The 22,773-nt window shown below is 39.5% G+C and overlaps 1 protein-coding gene across 4 annotated transcripts in view; it reads right to left on the reverse strand.

Annotated features, from left to right (window-relative positions):
- KLHDC4 (kelch domain containing 4) overlaps nucleotides 1-22,773 on the reverse strand; it is a 105,565-nt gene that overhangs the window by 66,622 nt on the left and 16,170 nt on the right. For all 4 annotated transcript variants that reach the window (XM_007477273.2, XM_007477272.3, XM_056810594.1 and 1 more), the window contains one exon: nucleotides 21,211-21,309. In XM_007477273.2, the coding sequence (XP_007477335.2) occupies nucleotides 21,211-21,309 (99 nt within the window). The remainder of the gene's footprint in view (nucleotides 1-21,210; nucleotides 21,310-22,773) is intronic.

Consider the following 22,773-nt stretch of genomic DNA (forward strand, 5'->3'; position numbering starts at 1 on the left):
GGCTCAATCTCATCAATAGGGCAGATAAGAAATCTTCAGAGGGCAGGGAAGCTCAAGCTCCAACACCGCTCCCCCACAGACTAATCTGAGAGCCTTGCTAACTAAGCTGCAAGGGCAAAGGCAGCAACAAACCACAGACAACAACCTTGACAACAAGGCAGGAAGTCCAGCTCCTTTTCAACTTCTGCTGTCAGTCAGGGGAAGATCTTACTAGCCTGATCAAACAGCAGAACAGAGAAGAAGCCCCATCAGGACAAAATAGCCCAAACCCACAGATCCAGCACATAATAAGAGGAGCAAGACTACAGGCAACTACAAGGAGGAAAGAAGGGGGAAAATATGAATAAACAACAGAAAAAGAAAAAACTTACAATCGACAGCTTCTATCCAGGCAATGAACAAAGAGCAAATGGAATAGAGGAAGATCAAGGAACACCAAGCAAAAACACAGGAACTCCAGCGAATAGAACATAGGCTTCGGAAGAACTCAAAATACAATTCAAAAAACAATTAAGAGAGACTGAACACAACTGGGAAAAGAACTAAAAAGCAAAATAAATCATCTGGAAACAGAAAATAGAGTCTTATAAGCTAAAATTAATCAGCTTAAAAATTAGGCAAAGGAGATGAAAGATCAGAAGGAGAAGGATGACCAAAAAGCCAGGGATGAAATTCAGACTTTAAAAATTAGATTCACAACAACTAGAAGCAAATGACTTCATGAGGCAACAGGAAACAATAAAACAAAATCAAAAGAAAGAAAAAATTAAGGCATATGAAACACCTCATTCACAAAACAGAAGATTTAGAAAACAGGTCCAGGAGAGACAACTTAAGAATCATTGGTCTACCAGAAGATCATGACAAAAGAAAAAACCAGGACATCATTCTACAGGAAATTATCCAAGAACACTTCCCCAACATTCTAGAGCAAGAGGAAAAAGTGGAGATTGAAAGAATCCACAGATCACCTCCTGTACTTAATCCACAACTGACAAAACCCAAGAATTCAAGAACTATCAGACCTAGGAAAAAATATTACAAGCTGCTAAGACGAAGTCATTCAGATACCATGAAACTACAGTTAGGAAAACACAGGATCTGTCTGCATCTACACTGGAAGACCAAAAGGCATGGAATATGATATTCCGGAAAGCAAGGGAACTAGGTCTATAACCAAGAATCAACTACCCAGCAAAACTGACTATATTCTTGCAGGGGAAAGTATGGTCATTTAATAAAATAGAAGACTTCCAAGCATTCATAAAGACCGGACTTGAACAGAAAATTTAATGCCCAAACATGGAACTCAAGAGAATCACCAAAAGGTAATTAAGAAAGGGGGAAAAAAACAAAAAAATAACTTTTTTTAAGGGACCCAATAAGTTAAAATGATATGTAGCCCTACAAAAAAAGAGGATAATGGTAATTCTTAAAAATTGTTATTATCACCTAGGTAGCTAGAAGAATTATACTTAGAGGGAACAGTTATAAATGCATATATATATATGTATATATATATATATATATAATTAGAGAAAAAAAGAGGTTAAAACTAAAAGAAATGGGAAAAGAAACAAAATGGGGTAGATTTATATGTCATAAAGAAGCTCATGGCAGGGAGTGGGACAGACCACCAATACACTGGAAGGGTAAAGAGGTTGGAGACAGGAAATACTTAATTCTTACCTGCACTGAAATTGACCCAAAGAGGGAAGAACAATCAAATCCATTGGGGCAGAGAATTGATTCGCGCCCTATAGAGAAGTAGAAAGGTAACAAACGGACTGGTGGGAAGGGAATCAATACAAGGGAGGGAGAAGGGGAGGGTAGTTTAAAATGACTGTAAAGAAAATAAGAGAGGAATAAGAACGGAGGGGGGGTAGAAAGGGAAGTAAAATAAGGGTGGAAATTAGGGGAACTGGTTAAAAACAAAACACTGGTATATAAGGAAATAGTGAAAGAAGAAAGAACAGGACTAGGAATGGAAATCAAAATGTTGGGAAAAACACAGCTGGTAATCGTAACACTGAATGTGAATGGAATGAACTCACCCATAAAACACATAAAACACAAGCAAATAGCAGAGTGGATTAGAAACCAAAATCCTACAATATGTTGTCTACAAGAAACACACATGAGGAAAGTAGATACACATACACATAGGGTAATGGTAAGCGGATGGAGAAAAATCTATTGGGCATCAACTGAGAAAAAGAAGGCAGGAATCGTAATCATGATATCTGACAAAGCCAAAATAAAAATAGATCTAGTCAAAAGAGATAGGAAAGGTAATTACATCCTGATCAAAGACAGTATAGACAATGAGGAAAGATCAGTACTCAACATGTATGCACCAAATGGCATAGCATCCAAATTTTTAAAGGAGAAACTAGTGGAGCTCAAGGATGAAATAGATAGAAAAATTATACTAGTGGGAGACCTGAACCTTCCTCTATCAGAACTAGATAAATCAAATCAAAAAATAAATAACAAAGAGGTAAGAGAAGTGAATGGAATCTTAGAAAAATTAGTTAGTAGATATGTGGAGAAAAATAAATAGACACACACAACAGCACATGGTACATTCACAAAGATTGCCCATGTACTAGGGCATAAAACATTGCAAACAAGCACAAAAGAACAGAAATAATAAATGCAACCTTTTGAGATCACAGTTGTGGGAGAGAAATACTGAAGGAAATACAAGAACTGGATTTTTCGAACTTTGGCTGCCAACAGGGGAAGGGAATGGAATCTCCAGTTAAGAAAAGCAGGTGATCAGTCAGGAATACATCTTTTTATTCCTTCTGAACCGAGAAGGAAAGGAACAAATATCACTGAGTTTTTCTGGCTACAAATTCCTCATTGAACTCAAGAAATCTGGACTAACCATCTGTCTTTATAGTGGTTAGATAAGACTTTTTTTCCCTTTGGGGAAGGCAATAGCCTATCCTTCAGAAGATTTCCTTCAAAAACTATATCTCTGTCTCAAGAAAATACATCATCTTGAATACACAAAGATCTTTAGGTCTTCTGGGACTTAGTCCCTAAACCTGAGCTTCAAACCCCTGAAGAAACTCTAGGTGGAAAACAGATCAGGGACTTCCTGTTCCCTCTTCCCTAATTTACTATACCAAACCTATCCCCTAATAAATAGATCTTTTAACTTACTGAGAAACCAAACATTTTCTTCAATATACCAAGGGGATCATAGATAACCATCAGCTAAAGAAAAGAATAGTAACAGAGACTGAAGGGGATTTTCTCTTACCCTTGTGCTCTGGTCAGATATCCAACTCCATTTTCTCTGAGAGAGCTCTGCCTGGGAAGGAAGTGGTGTGTCTCTTTATCTGTTCCCTCCCTCCCAGTTACCTGTCAAATTTTGGTTCCTGATCCCCCGCTAGTACACAATGCAATAAAAATGATAATTAGTAAGTGTACATGGAGAGGCAAAAAAAAAAATTAGTTGGAAATTAAATAATACAATTCTCCAAAATCGGTTAAAGAACAAATCATAGAAACAATTAATAATTTCATTGAAGAAAATGAAAATGATGAGACATCCTTTCAAAATCTATGGGACTCAGCCAAAGCAGTACTTAGGAGGAAATTTATATCCTTGAGTTCATATATTAACAAATTACAAAGGGCAGATGTCAATGAATTGGGCGTGCAAATTTAAAAAACTAGAAAGTGAACAAATAAAAATACTCAGATGAAAACTAAATTAAGAGAGTCTAAAAATTAAAGGAGAAATCAGTAAAATCAAAAGTCAAAGAACTATTGATTTAATAAGACTAGAAGCTGGTATTTTGAAAAAACAAATAAAATAGACAAAGAATTGGTCAATCTAATTTAAAAAAGGAAAGAAGAAAACCAAATTAACAATATCAAAGATGAAAAGGGAAATCTCATCTCTAATGAAGAGGAAATTAAAGTAAATCATTAAAAACTATTATGCCCAATTATATGGCAATAAATATGGCAATCTAGGTTATATGGATGAACATTTACAAAAATATAAATTGCCTAAGTTAACAGAAGAAATAGAATACCTTAATAACCCCATATCAGAAAAAGAAATTGAACAAGCCATCAAAGAACCCCCTAAGAGAAAAAATCCCCAGGACCAGATAAATTCACAAATGAATTCTATATGTGACAGGTTTGCACATAAGAAAAACTGCCATGCAGAAGCCCTTGTGGATCTGCTTACCTCAATGGGGGAGGGGTCCCAAGAGGCTGGAATGTTAAGAGAAACAAGAAAATTCTGGCTGAGATTTCAGTTGGATAGCTCTCTCGACCTTGAGAAGCCTAGAAGGAGAGGTCTGGCCACGCCTTTCTCCTGGGATATACCCATCTTTTCCATCTCCTAATGACTGGACATTCTCCACCCCACCCCCCATTCCCAAACTGAAGGAAGATCTGAAGAAAGACATTTGAGCCTTCGTCAAAACTGTACCTCAGAACTCCTGGTGTCCTAAGTCTGAACTGTGGCCAAGGGGCCAAACCCAGGGTCAATCAACCTGACTACCTTTCAAGGGGCTCAGGTTGCCAAAGCCTGACTTCCCCCCAAACTCAAGGAGGGAGGGAAAGGGGTTAGTTAGAGAAAGGGACCTCCTTTGACCCATTTTCCTTTCCCATTCTTTTCCCTGCCAGCCATTTCTTTGTATTACTCTAACTGAATTAATTTACATTACAGTGGTTATCCTTTCCCAAATTTGAATCAAGTGTGAAGTGAAACAGCTTAAGGAGAAGAGACATCCTCCTAAGAAGAAACATTTTAGGTTTTAGTAGTGGAAGGGGACAAGAGGGACAAGAGTCAATCTGTGACAGCAGCCATAGGTGAGGAGTGAAGGCTAAAGAGGAAAACTAATCAAACCTCTTCTTCTTCTTTCTCTGAGCCAAACTAAACATCAGCTGTCTCTCCTAGATCCCATTTCTTTTACCACCCACAAAACTTCTCCATTACATATCAAACATTCAAAGAACAACTAATCCCAATATTATACAAACTATTTGACAGAATAAGCAAAGGAGTTCTACCAAATTCCTTTTATGACACAAATATGGTGCTGATTCCGAAGCTAGGCAGGTCAAAAACAGAAAAAGAAAACTATTTAGATGCAAAAATCTTAAAATAGAATACTAGCAAAAAGACTCCAGCAAGTGATCACAAGGGTTATTTCTTATGATCAGGTGGGATTTATACCAGGAATGCAAGGATGGTTCAATATTAGGAAAACCATTCACATAATTGATCATATTAACAAGCAAACCAACAAAAATCACATAATTACCTCAATAGATGCAGAAAAAGCCTTTGACAAAATACAACATTCATTACTATTGAAAACACTAGAGGGGACAGCTGGGTAGCTCAGTGAATTGAGAGCCAGGCCTAGAGATGGGAGGTCCTAGTTTCAAATTTGACCTCAGACACTTCCCAGTTGTGTGACCCTGGGAAAGTCACTAAATCCCCATTGCCTAGCCCTCACCATTCTTCTGCCTTGAAACCAATACACAGTATTGATTTCAAGATGGAAGGTAAGGGTTTAAAAAACAACAACAATAGAAAGTATATGAATAGAAGGGCCTTTCTGAAAAATAATAAACAGTATATATCTAAAACCATCAGCAAACATCATCTGCAATGAGGATAAACTAGAAGCCTTCCCAATAAGATCAGGAGTGAAACAAGGATGCCCATTATCACCTCTATTATTTAACATACTAGAAACACTAGCAGTAGCAATTAGAGAAGAAAAAGAAATTGAAGGTATTATAATAGGCAATGAGGAGACCTAGCTATCACTTTTTGCAGATATGATGGTCTACTTAAAGAATCCTAGAGAATAAACTAAAAAGCTAGTAGTAATAACCAACAACTTTAGCAAAGTTGCAGGTTACAAAATAAACCCATGTAAGTCATTAGTATTTCTATATATTTCCAACACATCTTAGCAGCAAGAATTAGAAAGAGAAATTCCATTTAAAAATCACCCTAGACAATATAAAATACTTAGGAATCTATCTGCCAAGACAAACACAGGAACTATATGAGCACAGCTATAAAATACTTTCCTCACAATTAAAACTAGATCTAAATAATTGGAAAAACATTAACTGTTCATGGGTAGGACGAGCTAACATAATAAAAATGATAATCCTACCCAAATTAATTTACTTATTTAGTGCCATACCCATCAAACTACCAAAACTTTTTCACTTAATTAGAAAAAAACATAAAAAAGTTCATTTGGAAGAACAAAAGATCAAGGATATCCAGAGAAATCATGACAAAAAATGCGAAGGAAGGTGGCCTTGCAGTCCCAGATCTCAAACTATACTATAAAGCAATGATCATCAAGACAATATGGTCCTAAGAGACTGACTAAGAAGATCAGTGGAACTGACTTGGGGTAAGTGATCTCAGCAAGACAGTTTATGATAAGCCCAAAGATCCCAGCTTTTGGGACAAAAATCCACCATTTGATAAAAACTACTGGGAAAATTGGAAAACAGTATGAGAGAGACTAGGTTTAGATCAACATATCACACCCTACACCAAGATAAATTCAGAATGAGTAAATGACTTAAATATAAAGAAGAAAACTATAAGTAAATTAGGTGAACACAGAATAGTATACATGTCAGATCTTTGGGAAAGGAAAGCTTTTAAAACCAAGCCAGAGTTAGAAAAAAATAACAAAATGTAAAATAAATAATTTTGACTACATCAAATTAAAAAGTTTTTGTACAAACAAAACCATTACAACCAAAATTAGAAGGGAAGAAACAAATTGGGAAATAATCTTCATAACAAAAACCTCTGACAAAGGTCTAATTACTCAAATTTATAAAGAGCTAAATCAATTGTACAAAAAATGAAGCTATTCTCCAATTGATAAATGGGCAAGGAACATAAATAGGCAATTTTCAATTAAAGAAATCAAAACTATTAATAAGCACATGAAGAAGTGTTCTAAATCTCTTATAATCAGAGATGCAAATCAAAACAACTCTGAGGTACCACCTCATCCCTAGCAGATTGGCTAACATGACAGCAAAGGAAAGTAATGAATGCTGGAGGGGATGTGGCAAAGTCAGGACATTAATGCATTGCTGGTGGAGTTGTGAATTGATTCAACCATTCTGGAGGGCAATTTGGAACTATGCCCAAAGGGTGCTAAAAGACTGTCTGTCCTTTGATCCAGCCATAGCACTGCTGGGTTAGAACCCCAAGAGATCATAAGGAAAAAGACATGTACAAGAATATTCATAGCTGCACTCTTTGTGGTGGCAAAAAATTGGAAAATGAGGGGATGCCCTTCAACTGGGGAATAGTTGAACAAATTGTGGTACCTGTTGGTGATGGAATACTATTGTGCTCAAAGGAATAATAAAGTGGAGGAATTCCATAGGGACTGGAACAACCTCCAGGAATTGATTCAGAGTGAAAGGATCAGAACCAGGAGAACATTGTACACAGAGACTGATACACTGTGGTTCAGTCAAACGTAATGGACTTCTCCATTAGAGGCAATGCAGTGATCCAGAATAACTTGGAGTGATTTACGAGAAAGAATGCTATCCACATTCAGAGGAAAAACTGCAGGGGCGGAAACATAGAAGAAAAACAACTGTTTGATTACATGGGTTGAGGGGGATATGATTAAGGATACAGACTCTAAATGATCACCCTACTATAAACATCAACAACATGGAAATGGGTTTTGATCAAGGATACACGTAAAACCCAGTGGAATTGCGTGTCAGTTACGGGAAGGGGTGGTGGGAGAAACGGGAAAGAATGATTTTTGTGACCAAGGAAAAATGTTCTAAGTTGACTAATTAAATAAAATTTTTTTTTAAAACTATCATTTGGGTAGTGAGAGTATCCTCTCCATGGACACAGATGATAAACATTCCATGACTCAGTAGATGAATTTCAGGCATTGTCACTGAAAAATTCATTTTCCTATAGCCAACCTGATAATGGTGTTATACATTTTTAAACTGTTAGATCTAGATGAAATATTAGAAATCATCAAGACCAGGAGTTCTTAACTTGTAGTCCATGGAACCTTAAGGGGCAAAGGAGAAAATTTCAAAGGGTCTATAAACTGAAATAAGGAAAAAAAAACCCACACTTTTGTCTCATTAGGTTGGGGTTACTTGACAAATCTCTATATTTTACATTTTTAAAAACCAGAATTCTGAGATGGGGTTAATGGACTTCCCCAGAGTGCAGAGTCTGTGAATCCCTGCTCTACTCTAGCAGCTTCATTTTCTAGATTCAAAAACTGAGCTGAGTGTTAGCTATCCTGGTTTTGTGGCCAACAAGATGTCCCAGACAGTGGTGGCAGAAAAGTTTTAAGAGAAGGTAAAAGGAAGTAAAAACAGATGACATCACCAACCATGAGAGTGAGAAAAACTCTGGAACTTTGAGATCTCCAAACCCTCCAAGTGAGAGGAAGATGACCAAGTCTCAGCAAAGAGAAAATTCGCAAGAAGAAATGTCCCTAACTACTCCCTGAACACAAATCAAGTAGAAGGACAAGGCACCAAAGGCAAAAATTCCATAATTAGGATTGATTAATGCTTTTCTTACTGGCCTCCAACACACAGTCCTTCACTCTCAAGGGAACCCCAGAAGCCTCCAAATGTCACAAGAGCATTGATATCCATCAGACAGGTGTCCCTGAGAGATGACCAACGACCTGTGGGTCAGCACAGACACAGAACCCCCCTTGGGTTGGCTTTAGTTCTCCATTCCCAAGGCTGGGCATTTGGGAGAAGGCACTGCCCAGTGGCAGTCAGTGACATAGCACTACTGACAAGCCTCAGACAACATGCAGGTGATCTCGCCAACACTTGGGTTTTGTTTCATTGTGCTCTTTCTTAAAGTAGAGGGCAGAGGGAGGATCCGGGCTGTGGCAATACCTGCCTGTCTGGGAAGATCTAACTGTTGGCATGCCACCTGCTGGACAGTCGCCCATCCAAAAGCAGCCCTTGTTCATAGCCCAGGGCCTTGCCATCTTAGGGAAGTGAGGCAATGTTTGCAAATTCTTGCTGGGACGTGGGCATGAATCTTAAGTCTTAGAGGCTATGGCAGTGATGTACAAGCCCAGCAGGCTGACTGCAGCTAGAAACCCTCGAGTTTATCTCTTTAACAGAGGATGGAAAAGCTTGGCACAAGCAGAAGAGGAAAGAGATCAGGGGGAGAGTGGGGTGCTCAAGGACAGTATGACAGTAAGACAAGTAGGTAAGACAAGGAAGAAGTGAGCTTAAACTGTATCTCTGGCCACTCTCTCCAGGGCAGGGAAGGGAACAGGCATTCATAAAGTCCCTACTACATGCCAAGCATTACAATAAGCTCTTTACAATCATCATCTCATTTGGTCCTCACAACCACTCTGGAAGACAGATGTTATAATGATCCCCATTTTACAGATGAAGAAACTGAGGCAGAAATCAGTCATGTGATCTGCCCAGGGTCACCCAGCTAGTGAGTGTCTAAAGCTGAATTTGAACTCAGGTCTTCCTGGATCCAGGCTCTCATCACAGTAGCTCCTAGAACACAGAGGAAGCATCCTGCCTACTACAGATCAATCCTTTGCCACCATCGCTTGGGAAGACAACCACGCTACCTTTCATGGTGCATTCAGGTCATTCATTAGACAACCTGTTCAGATGCTACAACACATTCCATCCCATTAATGTACCACAATTTAACCATTCTTCAACGGATGAACATCTGAATACTTCATATAGTTCCTTCTTGTCATTACATATGATTGATAAAAAAAATCCTTGAAAAGATAAATCTTTTGGGGTGGGCGGTTCTTAATGACACTTTTGGGACATATATCCCTAACTGTTCCTTCATTTACTAAAAATTCTAACAAATGAATAACATGGAAATAGGTTTTGAATAATGATACATGTACCACCCAGTGGAACTGCTTGTTGGCTTCGGGAGCGGGGAGGAAAGAAGGGGGGAGAATCATGAATCATGGAACCATGGAAAAATATTCTAAATTAAAAAAAAAAGGAAAAAAATCAACTGTAAAAATTCTAACAAGCAGGATAAATAAATGACCCAAACTTATTTTCCATGTTGTATATAAACTCTAAAAGAGAAAGGAGGGATAATTAAACTGATTGTACAATCCTCATCTAATCTTCCACAGGGTCTGACCTGATGTGCTAGAAGCCTGTCTCTGAGCCTCTTAATAACTTATGTGCAAGGAGAAGAAACAAGCACTTGTTAACTAGAGGAAAAAAAAAATATATATATATATATATGTTCAGTCTCACACCTAGGCTTAAGTCTGTTATCCCTTAATCTTAATGCATGACCATCCCACCTCATTTTCAGTTCTCATGTACCATGAATATTGTCTTTTACAGAATTTCTTCCATGTGCAACATCCTTGGAACATGTTGCTATTTGGATACATCTCCCACCCACTCCCATCATTTTTCCATTTTCACCTATCATTGGGAGTCTTTGAAGATCTTGGTCCTGCCTGACTTTCAGCATATATATAATAGCCCCAGAAAAATATAAAATTGACAAGATGGACAGAGAACAGCTTGGGATCACAGAAAGCACTACTGGGATTCTAAATGCAGTCCCACAGTCTTTCCCTTTCATTGTGGACCCAGCTAATAATAAAAACAATGATAATAATAACTAGCATTTGTATAGTTCTTTACAATTTTAGTGAAGCACTTTGCAAGTTATTTCACAACTCTGGGCAGTAGGCACTATTACACCTTCATTTTAGAGATGAGAATAAATACCAATCCATATAAAGATAATATATACTAACATTAAACCTTAAAGGGCCTTAAGAAAATTACATTTGGCATAATTAATATTAACTAGGATTTATTACCATACAAACAACTATGAAAACTGTTAATTCATGTATGGCTTTTTGGTTCTCTGTTAAATTTTGAAATAAAAAGAATATTCCACTAACTGCATCCCTTTCCCCCATCCCCAAACATTCTGGATAAATAGCAGTCTGTTGAATAATCTCAGACATTCACAAAGTTAATAATGGCTAATAAACACTTATGACTAAATTTTCCATGATCATACATAGCTCAAATTCTGAATACTTCAAGGATGGAGGCTCCTGTGCCAGATCTATAACAAACAGTTTATATCTATGTGCAAAGACAAGAGCTGCAGCCACCATTACAATTCACACTCTGCACAAAATGGTAGGTTCTCTGAACATTGCAGGGCATATCTAAAAATCAGTGGTTGATGCCACCATTGTTATGATTTTCTATATTATTGCATAGACTACAGAAAAGCAATGCAAAATATGCATGGTACCAATTCAATATTGGAAAATTCACATTTGGAAAATGTTGGAAACATCTGTTGGAAAATCCTCAGGCCCAAGAGTAGTGTAGTAATTTTGCTCTTGTAAGGTTAGATTACCAAAAATAGACTGAAAAAGAAAAACCTCAATCCCCCAAAGGTAACTGTATAATCTAGTATAGCCTGTGCAAATTCCTAGAAAGCAGATCTGGAGAGTGAGTATAAAGGGTTCCTGAATCAAATGGGACCCTCAGATACTTTCTCCCCAAGATTCTTCTGAAAGGGAATGAAGAAAGTCTAGGTCAGAATGTGAATCTTAAAATTTCTCAGACTTGTGAATCTTAAAAAATTCTCAGACTCTACCTTAGAACATTTGGTTAAGGCTATTCCCCATTTTAAACAATGGAAGTACTTAGTCAGGAATGTATTGAGAATTTTACATTATTCCACCCATACTTAGGCATACTTTAGGGGAAGATAAAGTTGTAAACTCCTTACTGAACAATAAAAAAGTACTTAACCCATACTTATAGTGAGGCAAAAGCCCTTAAGCTAGGTCTATTTTTAGATCTAATACAAAAGGGTGCTAAGTACCTTTAAAGGTCAAATTAATCACTAAAAGGTCAGGCAACTTGCAAACTTGCAAGGGGCAAGCTTAACAAAAGAAGTATGAAGTTTTAGTCTACCCAGAGAAGTTGAGAACTAAACAAGGTGTGAATTAAGAATGGTCAGTCCTGTGAAAATGTCTATTGTGATTGGTAGATGTGAAAACTTAGGGGAGGTGACATAGGAGAAAATTCTCTTTAAAAGGAGGCCAAAAGGCCTCTGAAAGTGAATTCAGCTACGGAGCTAAATAGAAGGCTTGTCTCCATGGCTAAAAGGGAATTCAGCCTTGGAAGCTGAAGTGGAGCTTCCTGAGCTATACTGGAGGGTCTCTCTGAACACTAGAGTTTTGCTTGGAAGGATCTTGTGGTGAGTTGATAAAAGACTGGCTGATCTCTCTCGTAAGGCTTAAGGCTAGGCTGGCCTAGCCCTTTTCTCATTATTTCCTCTTACTCTCTCTCTCTCTCCCTTTCATTAATTCCTTAATTTGTATTAATTAAAACCTCCATAAAAACCCAGCTGACTTGGGTATTTCATATTTGGGAATGTTTCCCCATGGCGACCACTTTATTTTGATTTAACTCAAGACACTGTCTTGAAACCATATTTTCGCAGGCAGTTTAAGGCAACCACTCTTTTAACTGTTACAAGAACCACTCTGGCCTCCAGGAATTGGAAGGGTTTGTAACAAAGATCCTGTCCTGAGATTCTGGAGTTTCCAAAGAGTTCCAGATTTATCTGATTCCAATGAAGGGCCAAGTAGGTAATAGTGCTCTCACATGAAATTCACGAGGTTTTTTTTTTTTGGTTTGTACTTTATGTTTTGGTTGCATTTTTTAAAATAAAGGCTTCTGTTCCCTGGTATGTTTTGAAAATTAAGATAAATGTAGCTACTGTTTTATGTCTCAAACCTTTATAGGACTTTTTTTCCATGGTTCTTAAAAACTAACCTTTCTCATAAGATTTAGAGCTGGAAGGGAACTGAGGGTTTATTTTCCTGATTTTCAAGATAAGGAAACTGGACACAGCTCAAATATAATCACATGAGTGTAAACACAGCTGAGATTTTAACCCAGATGTTCAGATGCCAAATCCAAGGCTCCTCCATCTTTTCTTTATATTTCTTCCTCTCTTCATGCTAACTGCAATAAACAGCTAATGAAAGTCTGACTTGGCCCTTAATTCCCTCTGTCTGGTACAGCTCTTAGTCCATAATAAATTAACTGGCTAATGGAATATGCAGGCACTTTATAAATCAGCACATCTCAAGGTCTGTCTTCCAGCAGTGGGGACAGGAAAGCAGTGTGGCTTGGGTTATTCTGACTCAGATATTGCAAGCACAGAGAACCCCCTCTTTGAATAGGCCAGAGATGAATCTGAGCAGTTAGCAACTGTGTATCTAAGATGCATTTCTCTCCTTCCCATCAGTAAGGGTACTTGGGCATTCCTCAACAAAGCAAATGTTCCTATTTCATTGGACCATAGTATTTTAGAGTTGGAAAGATCATGTGTTCCAAACTCTTCATTTTACAGATGAGGAAACTGAGGCCAAATAAGGCTCAGTTCCCTCCCACAACACCCATTTTAAATCACCTTTTTCTCCCAAAAACATCTTTATAGTTCATATTTCCCTATTACCTCCCAAGGAGATCATTATGGTTTGGAAGTGGTATCCTCCTTTAAAACTCCTAAGCACCATCATGTTCTCTAGCAAGTTCAGCAAAAGCAAGAAAAAAGCATCTCAAACTCGGAGGGTGCTTAGACATCTGTGAAATGAATGCATCTGGCCACAGAAATCAGCACTTAGATGGACAGACGGTGGCAGCTCAGGCCGGAGGGTCCCTCTTGAAAGGTCCTGGCCCTGGGCACTCTCTGAAGCTGACCCCAGCAGGAGCCAACAGGGCCACTGTATCACTGATGAGCCTTCCTTTCCTGGGGGAAAATTGCAGGGTCACCACAGCAGTGCTGGAGTTAAGCGAAGATGTCATTTTCCATTTCACTTTCCACTTGTCTGAAACTTGTACAAAGGTTTCATTTTCTGTGGCAAGTCAACCCCAATTAAAAAGGATTAAAAAATGTTTTTTAAGAATCTAGTACTTTAATAAGGGTCAAAATGGCCATCTGAGATTCTTCAACAAGTTCTATTAATCAGCAAATTCTAAAAGTTCTTAGTTTAAAAGAAATCCACTTGCAGAAAGAATGGGAGCAAACAGTTAGCATTTATGTAGTACTCTAAGGTTGGTAATCACCATAATACAATTATTATTTCTTCTTATCTTCATGATAGCCCTGGAAGGGTGGTGTGATACCATTATTCCTATTTTAAAGATGAGAAAATTAAGGCGGACAGAGATAAAGTGACTACTTGCAGAGGGAAACCAGCTATTAGTATGGCCAGACTTAAGATTCCTGACCCCAGGACCATTTCTCCATCCACTGTACCACTGAGTAGTGGTGAGAATTGAAATTAAACCCTTATCTTCTGTCTTAGAATCAATACTAAGTACCAGTTCTAATGCAGAATAATGATAAGGGCAGGTATAATATAAGTGGAGGAGAGAAAATGGAATCTCCCCCCACTGGGTCAGGACCAGAGTGAGGTAGAGGTGGAATGGAGTCAAGTAGAAAGAGAAAGGGGATGGATTGATTTCCCTTTCTCTTCTCCCTGGCAAACCCCACTCTGGCTGCCTTCAAGATCACAAACTTCTGTTCCCTCAGAGACTTGGTTGAAACAAATATGATTTCCCTCCAATCTTCAAAGTCTCCTTCCTTTTTTAGATACTATAAAGCCAGTCACTTGCTCTTATGAACAGTTGCTTATTCTAAGGGAGCAAATAAAGGTAGGGCAATTGAATCGAGGAATGAGGTATTGGGACAGAGGGAATGGGAGGTCCCTAGAAGTAAGTGAACCCCTTCTCCCCAAAGTCTAGCAATATCAGGTTTTGCTTGCCTGTCCCCCCTGGGGTCAGTTGTGAAGATTTCCTGACTTTCTAGCTGCCTTGGCTATTATAACAAGTTCAAGGACTTCAGGGGATTCACTCAGCTTGTCTTCTCTGGAAACTGGGTTAAGAGCCACAAGAGGAGGGTGCTGGTCCAGGGGTCCGCTCAGGTCCTCATTTCTGTTGGGCTTCTCAGAAAGAACTCAGTTCCAAACTGTCCTGATCCTCTTGCCTCCTCTCTCCTTCCTTCAGAACTCTTTCTCCTTCCTGCCCTTCCCCTGTTCAGTTGGTCCTTCAGCCTGCAAAATCAGCTTCTCTCTTCCTTCTGGCAGGTTAAGTCCAAGTTCCTCTCTTACACAGGCAACTATGATTAAGTGACTTGCCCAGGGTCACACAACTAAGAAGTGTCTAAGGCCAGATTTGAACCCCTGACTCTCAACCCACTGAGCCACCTTGTTGCCCTCTCCCATACATAAATTCTTAATGAATAAAGGGAAGAGTTTTATCTTCATTGATTAGATAACTTTCTTTAACCCTAACTGCAAAACCATACCATATCCCTCCTTTAAAAAAAAAAGTTAAAAATACATATAATGAGATTAAAATTACACAAACAACTGAAATGAATATGGTTTGGTTCTGCTCTGGTCCTCAGTCACAGCCCATGTATCCAGATTTTGCAATAGGTTCAGCTGCCATGTGCTTAAGCATTAACCAATTCCATACCTTCCCTCCATATCAACTTTCTGATTTTTATTCTCCAAGCTCCAGGGTAGATCCTCTTCTCTGTAAGGCAGAGTTGTTATCTTTGCTTCTTAAACTTCCAAATCACTAAGGTCCCATTCTGGCTTCTTTCCAAATTTGGGGGGGAGAGGAAACAAAGGCAGGTACTCACTGCTGCAGCTGAGGGCTTGGGTCAGCCAGTATGCCATGGGCCTGGCTTCTCCCCAGTCACCACCACACAAGTATAGCTGGGGACAGAAGGGATGGGGTTCAAGATTCCCTTGTCCAACCTTCTCTGTATGACTTTCAGGATGTCACGGCCCAGGAAGTTTCCCAAGATCTCACAGGTTACTGGCAGAGACAGGACTCCAAGTACGGTGCTTTTACTGTACTCTATTGCCTTGGAAATCGCTTTGCTCAATCCCTATAGAGTTCAGTTCCTCCTATTTGGCATTCCTAATGCTTGAGGAGGTCTTGCACATTACCAGGACAACTTTTTACCTGCTGATTGAATGCACAAGATATTGCCTAGATGATACGATATTATATCAAAACACTATATAATTGAAGAGAAGAGTTTTGTGATAGTCATTTTTTCTAATTGATAAAAGAGGAATAGTCAGGAAAAAAAGCTTTCCATCCTACCTTCAGATAAACAAACCTGTTAATAAGGAAGAAAATAAGTCTGTTTCTTAACCAAGATCCATTCTTGTCCTGAAACTGAAATTAAATTCCTATACTTATCAAAAATTGGAGCAAAAAATTTACATTTTAGAAAATTTGAAAACAGCCCAAATGCTCAACAACAGAAGAATAGATACCCAACTCAGGCATATCAGCATAATGGAAAACTAGTTACTTTTAATTTCAAGTATGAGGACTGTAAACATATAGAAATTAATCTATGAACCAGTGCTAAGTGAAAAAGGCAAGACAGAAAACTAGATGCATACTGATTACAACTGCAAAAATAGGTGTCTAATACACTCACTGGAACAGAGAATAATGAGTGATGTACAGGTAAGGGTGAATAGCTGTGAAACCAACAGAAATGAGAGACAGAGAGGCAGAGTAGGCTCTGAGGTCAGACAGTGCCTTTAGCAAGATCCCATCCCTGGACACTCTGGGAGCCAGAGCTCTGCCACAATCTTTTCAAAGTGAGCAAAAACAGGAAATAGAGTCAAAGACAAAATGTATTCCTCATCACTTGATTCCAGCAAGGCTGGAGAAGAGGGGAGTTCCTGCTGGTCAGGCCATTCGCCCCGAGGATTTGTGGTCCCCGGCCCTAAAGAGGCTGGTGGCAGAGGTAGCCTCCTCTCCACACAGTCTTTTCTAATTCTAGTATCGGACCTCCTGAGGCCCCAGCCAGCCCGACTGCCAAAGTCAGAAGTGAGCAAGCCAACCTGTCTGGTCTATGGTTTTCCTACGAAAGCCTCCTTTATACAAGAAGTCTCAAGAGCCAGTGGAAGGTCCCAGGTGACCCCATGTTCACTAAACAACACCAGAAACCCAACTCTAACAGAACACACACTAAAATGTCCCGTTTAATGGGTCTCTGCGGCCCCAGATCCCATTGCCTTGTACTCTGATCCTGGGAGAGCAGAGCGCTGGCTGTCTGTGCTCGGGAGGGCCGAGGGTCCAGGTTCCCTTCCAAGTCACAAGATGTGGGCAGGGCTCTGGGGGAAAGCCTAGGGAAGAAGCCCTCGAGCCAATGAAGCAGAAAAGGCTGTTCAAAGAGATACCAACAAAACACCCAGGAAAGACTGAGGGTGTCTGTGGGTGCCACATCAGCAGCAGGGAAGCTGTTAGGATCACAGAGCCATCTAAGAATCTGTGTTTTATGCTAAATAACATCCAAGACATTTTTAATTCATTTAGAGGCAGCAAATGAAAAGAATTCCTTTCACTAAAGAAAGGGATAGGAACTGGGCCCGGGCTTCTGCTGCCCTACAGACTCCGTGATGTGGCAGCTCCTCCTACCAAACGCAGGCTGAAACCTTCTCTGCAAAGTACAGTCTAAGAGCTGCCGAGAACACCGAGAGAGGCCCAGGGACTTACCCAGGGTCATACGGACAGCAGGGGTCAGAGGGGTGCGAGAACCAAGCGTTCTTGGCCTTAGCACAGAACCTTAGTGAGGAGGGAGGAAGGGAGCGAGGGAGTGAGGGAAAGGACAAGAAATAGCTCATTCTAAAGGCAACACTAGGACTTTATGACTCAAATGCACAGGCTTTGATCTCATCTGGGTAGAATGTGAATTCAAAATCGTTATCGATGGAACAGATCAGAAAGGGAAGAAAGAAGTCCAATCTCAGATCCAAGATCACTAAGGGCCAAAGGGTCAAATACTGTAATGAATGTCCTTGATGAACCTGATTCTATTTTTATTTTTTATTATTTTTAATTAATTATTAATTTTATTTATTAATTATCATTTTTATTTTATTAATTAATTTATAAATTATAAAAATAAAATTAATTTAAAATTAATTTATTAATTTTTAATTTATTAATAAACAAATTAATGGAGTTCCTCTAAGTAAGGCAAAATAACAAGAAATGCAGTAAAAAAAGTAATCTTTCCATAGACTCAAATCAGTTCATAGATGAATGGGTACCTTTGACTCACTAGTTAATTTTTCTCAAAACCTAAGTTTCCTATGTTTAGATTAAATATTAAATTTTGAATGATAAAAAATACATGATCTCCAGAAAATACGAGTCTATCTTAAAAAAAATAAAAAGAACAGGATGAGGGCTCATAAAAATATCTGCCTTAGAAAGTAAGAATTAAGCCCATTTTTGGAGATTTCATCACTTCCCTTATGGAAAAGCACAGGCAGCACAGTCAACATGGCAGAAAGGAAACTGGGACAGAGAAAAACGAAAGAGGCTCGCCAAAGGGAGGTGATCAGGACAGAGCTTGGCCTGTGGCCTGGGTCGCCTCACGTCCTCAGAGAACGCCGTTCAGGTGAATCCCATGCCATCTCCTCGGCCCCTGACCCTAACCTCCTCTGGAACCATCCTAACTATAACTCTGGTGAAAGCCTTGTCGCAGGGAACACTACAATTAAGTCTCACACACGTGGGCCAGGAAGGAGTCCGAGATACATCACAGGGATGGAGGAGACAACAGAGACCCCTTTTTCCTCCTCACTCCCTTCCTAACAGGGAGCCCTGCTCAAGCTGGACCAATGACTGGCCCGAGGATAACGCTTGAGGTCTCCAAAGAAAGGCCTCAGCTCCCTCTCCCACAAGCCCATTTTGGGGTCTGGGCAGATAAGGTAACAGTACTTCTTACCCTAGTTAGAGTAACTTTCTACAAAAACCGGGCCATTACAACAAAAGCCAGGTCCCCACCAGTGTAATGCGGACCGGGCTCTGACATTCTACAATGACTGCTTTAATCAGCTGTAAACCTCAAAATTTCTTAGACTTATAAATGTTGGAAAATTTCACCATTGGGAAATTTCATACTTGAAAAATTTCCTATTGATAGTGGGTCTTGGCTATTGGAATGTGAACCCCATTGGCATGGGAGGTTCCTCCTCCTCCCTTCTTAAGATTACTTTAGGACAGAAACCTTTTGCTGAACAATGGAAAGGACTTTGACCTATGCTTAAGCATAGAACAGGAATTTCTTTGAGTCATGATTGATTTTAGAATTGATACAATGGAGATACTTGGAATCAATCTCCACCCTACTCAGTCCTAACAGGATTGAGGAAGGGCTGCAGCCTAGATCAAAATTTAATTATTCCAATCTCTACCCTACTCAGGTTAACAGGATTTAGGAAGGGCTGTAGCAAAGGATCAAAGATTTAATTATTTGAAAATATGACCTTCAACAGACATGTGCAAAGCCAGAGACCTCTGGGCGGTCCTGGGTTAAGCTAGAGCCTCCATTGGCACAGGGAAATTGATGGACAGTGATTGGTAGATGTGAGAACTGAGGGGAGGGAACTTGGATGGTTTCCTTAAAGAAAGAGGGGTCTGAAGACTCAGGGGGGTGGTTGAGGAGTTTGAGTGGTTGGAGTGTGCTCTGAGAAGCTTGCTCTGAAGGAAGCTGTTTCTCCATTTTGGTCACGTGAGTAATAGAGACTGATCTCTTTTCTTTGCCCCAGCTATCTAAGGGCTTGGGCCTTTTGGCCCAGCCTAAACAGAAGCGGTATTTAAGCCCTATTCCCTTCTCTCCCTTTTCTCTCTCTCTATCTCTAATTCCTTTCTTCCTCCTGTTGTAATTAAACTCCATAAAAGATTGACTGCTGACTTGAGTTTTCATTTAGGAATTACATAGCTGAATTCCTTGGCGACCTTAAATTAATATATATCAGTCTTTTAAAGTGATTTCCTTGTCACACAGCCATTGATTAAAGGGGGGAAGAATACCAGCTGTCCCCTCCTCCTCTCACCCTGGAACGCCCCCCCGCCCCCCCCCCCCCCGCCTCCATTAGGAGAGGACCTAGGGCCCACAGGGGGTTCCTGACACCTGGCTATCTGCCTCAGGGGGAGGGAGGGGAGAAGGGGTCCAGTGGGTAGCCCACTCACCAATGAATCCCAATCACAGGAAAACTCAGCTGACCTCCCCCCCAAAACACGTGAGCACCCCCCCAAAAAGCCAGTGTGCTCATGCATCACCACAACAGGACGCATGGTCAGAACGAGACACCCCTCTGGGGACACTCATATGGGAGACAGCTAGGTGGAGCCACGGACAGAGTGTGGAGCCCAGAGGCCTGAGTTCAAATCCAGCCTCATTTACAGGGTGAGCCTGGGTAGGGCGCTGAACCTGCTGGCTTCAATTTCCTCATCTGTAAAATGGGAATAATAATAGTACCTGCCTCCCAGGGAGGTGACGGGAATAATATATTAATAAATATAAACTCTTATAACAGCCCTTGGCACAGAGGAGGCACTATATAAATGTTAGTGATGATGATAATGATGATGATGAATATTAATAATAATTACTCAAGAAGCAAGATCACAGATGAAAAGGTCACCAGCTTCCTTTTAAGTGGGGCATCAGAAGGCAAATGGTATTTTCTTGAGTGATGTTTTCACCAAACCATTTATATATTTGAAAAAACAAAAACAACAGATCATACGTTCTAGAATGGAGGGACATTCCTAGGGATGTGTACGTTAAAAAAAGATTTAGCATTATGTCTAGTTATACAGATAAATATACATACACTAATAAATATACATGTCTCTCAATTTTTTTTTAAAAACAGGTGAATCCATTCCCCATTGGCCTTTCCAGTGTGACCATCACAGGGCTCCTCTGTGTCCCCAGAGTAGAACCAGGATGTTAACTTCTGGTGCCAATTCCTAATGACTTCCCAGTTCAGGCCTTTGCTGGTTCTCTTATCTAACATTTTAAACATGTTTCTGACACTTAAAGCTGATTCCAGTATCTACCAGATCTTGGGCCTTGGCAACACCCTTCATAATCAATACAATTCCCAAAGCAACTTGGGATATGACCTAATTTCAAATCACAATTATTATACAGAATTATACAGTAAGGACCAAATGTGAGGCAACTGTTAAAAATTTAGGTGGAATAAATGAGTAAATATTGAATTACGGTACCTGATGAGCACAACGCCTGGGAGGTGGATTGGGGATTTCAACTTTTGTCCAGGTATTCTTCCTAGTATTATAGAAATACAGTTCATTGTATAGAAAAGTCTGCAGAAAGGAAGCAAAGAATTTATTTGATTATTATTAACTATTTCCTTCATGAGGTGAGTGACAGTTAAATGAAAAAAAATATAGATCAAATAGCAAATTACATTGGGCAAATTTTCTCCTAAAACAAATAACATCCGTAAAAAGGAAAAATCACAGCAAGGTAATCAAATCAGTTTTGTTTTTTTTTTTTAAACCCTTACCTTCCATTTTAGAATTAATGCTAGCGATTGGTTCCAAGGTAGAAGGCTAGGCAATAGGGGTTAAGTGACTTGTCCAGGATCACACAGATAAGTGTCTAAAACCAGATTTGAACCTAGGATCTCATATCTCTAAGCCTGACTCTCAACAGCCTACTTTTCATACTAACAGAGCACAAAGCATACTTTACAAATCTAAAGTACATATTTTTTATTCAGTGGCAAGTGCATAAAGAGCCAGGCCTAGAGACAGTGTAAAAATAGACTCAAATCCAGGACTCCAATCCCCAGAATTCTTTGCTCCACTTCCCCAGAATGCTTTGTAATCACACTGAATTCTTGCCTGGGCGAGGAACACAAATGATTATTTAAAGGAGTTCTCCACCTACTGAGGGGTCTTTTTGGACTTCCGTTTTGGAGCAGACACATCTCTTTGATGATGTGAGGTTATCTTGTCTAGGCCTCTCTGGCCTAGGCATGTGCTTTTTATTCTATATTTTCTTTAATCCTTAACCTTTAATAAACCTCATAAAAATATGATACTCCTTGCAGAGAGAAACTAATTTCTACCTGCCTCAGTTTCCTAAATTTTAATCTTTACAACAGGAAGTCCTGGGTTCAAATTTGACCTCAGACACTTCCTATAGTGGGACCCTGGACAAGTCACTTAACCCTAAATGCTGTAAAGATTAAAATTTTAGGAATATGGGGAGCCTGAGGCAGGTAGAAATTAGTTTCTGCAAGGAGTATTATATTTTTTTAGAGGTTTATTAAGAATAAAGGATGAAAGAAAATACAGGATAAGGAAAACGTGCCTAGGCCAGAGGCCTAGACAAGACCTCATCTACATTATGGAAAAAGCCACGTCTGCTCCAAAACGGAAGTCCAAAAAGAGAGAGCCCAAAAGCCTTTGCAATCAGCTTAAGTACCTTCTCGATCTCGCCCACCTCAGAATTCCATGAGATTACAAAGCATTTTGGGGAAATGGAGCAAAGGCTTGTGGGGATTGAAGTCCAGAGTTCAAATCTCAATTTTACATTTCTCCATTTGACCCTCTGGGAAGAAGTCCTTCCCCAAAGGATCATAAAAACATAATCAATTTAAAGATTACAATAATTTGAGGATAAGAAGAAAAAAAAACAATAATTGCTGAACACATTGACCAAAAGCCAGTTAGGGGGCAGTCCCCTTTGGCATGAAAGTATACAGACAAATAAATGTTAAATCAACCACACCCAAAGTTCAATTTTGTGCAACTTGTGGT

Source organism: Monodelphis domestica, chromosome 1, assembly GCF_027887165.1.
Source record: "Monodelphis domestica isolate mMonDom1 chromosome 1, mMonDom1.pri, whole genome shotgun sequence".
NCBI lineage: Eukaryota > Metazoa > Chordata > Mammalia > Didelphimorphia > Didelphidae > Monodelphis > Monodelphis domestica.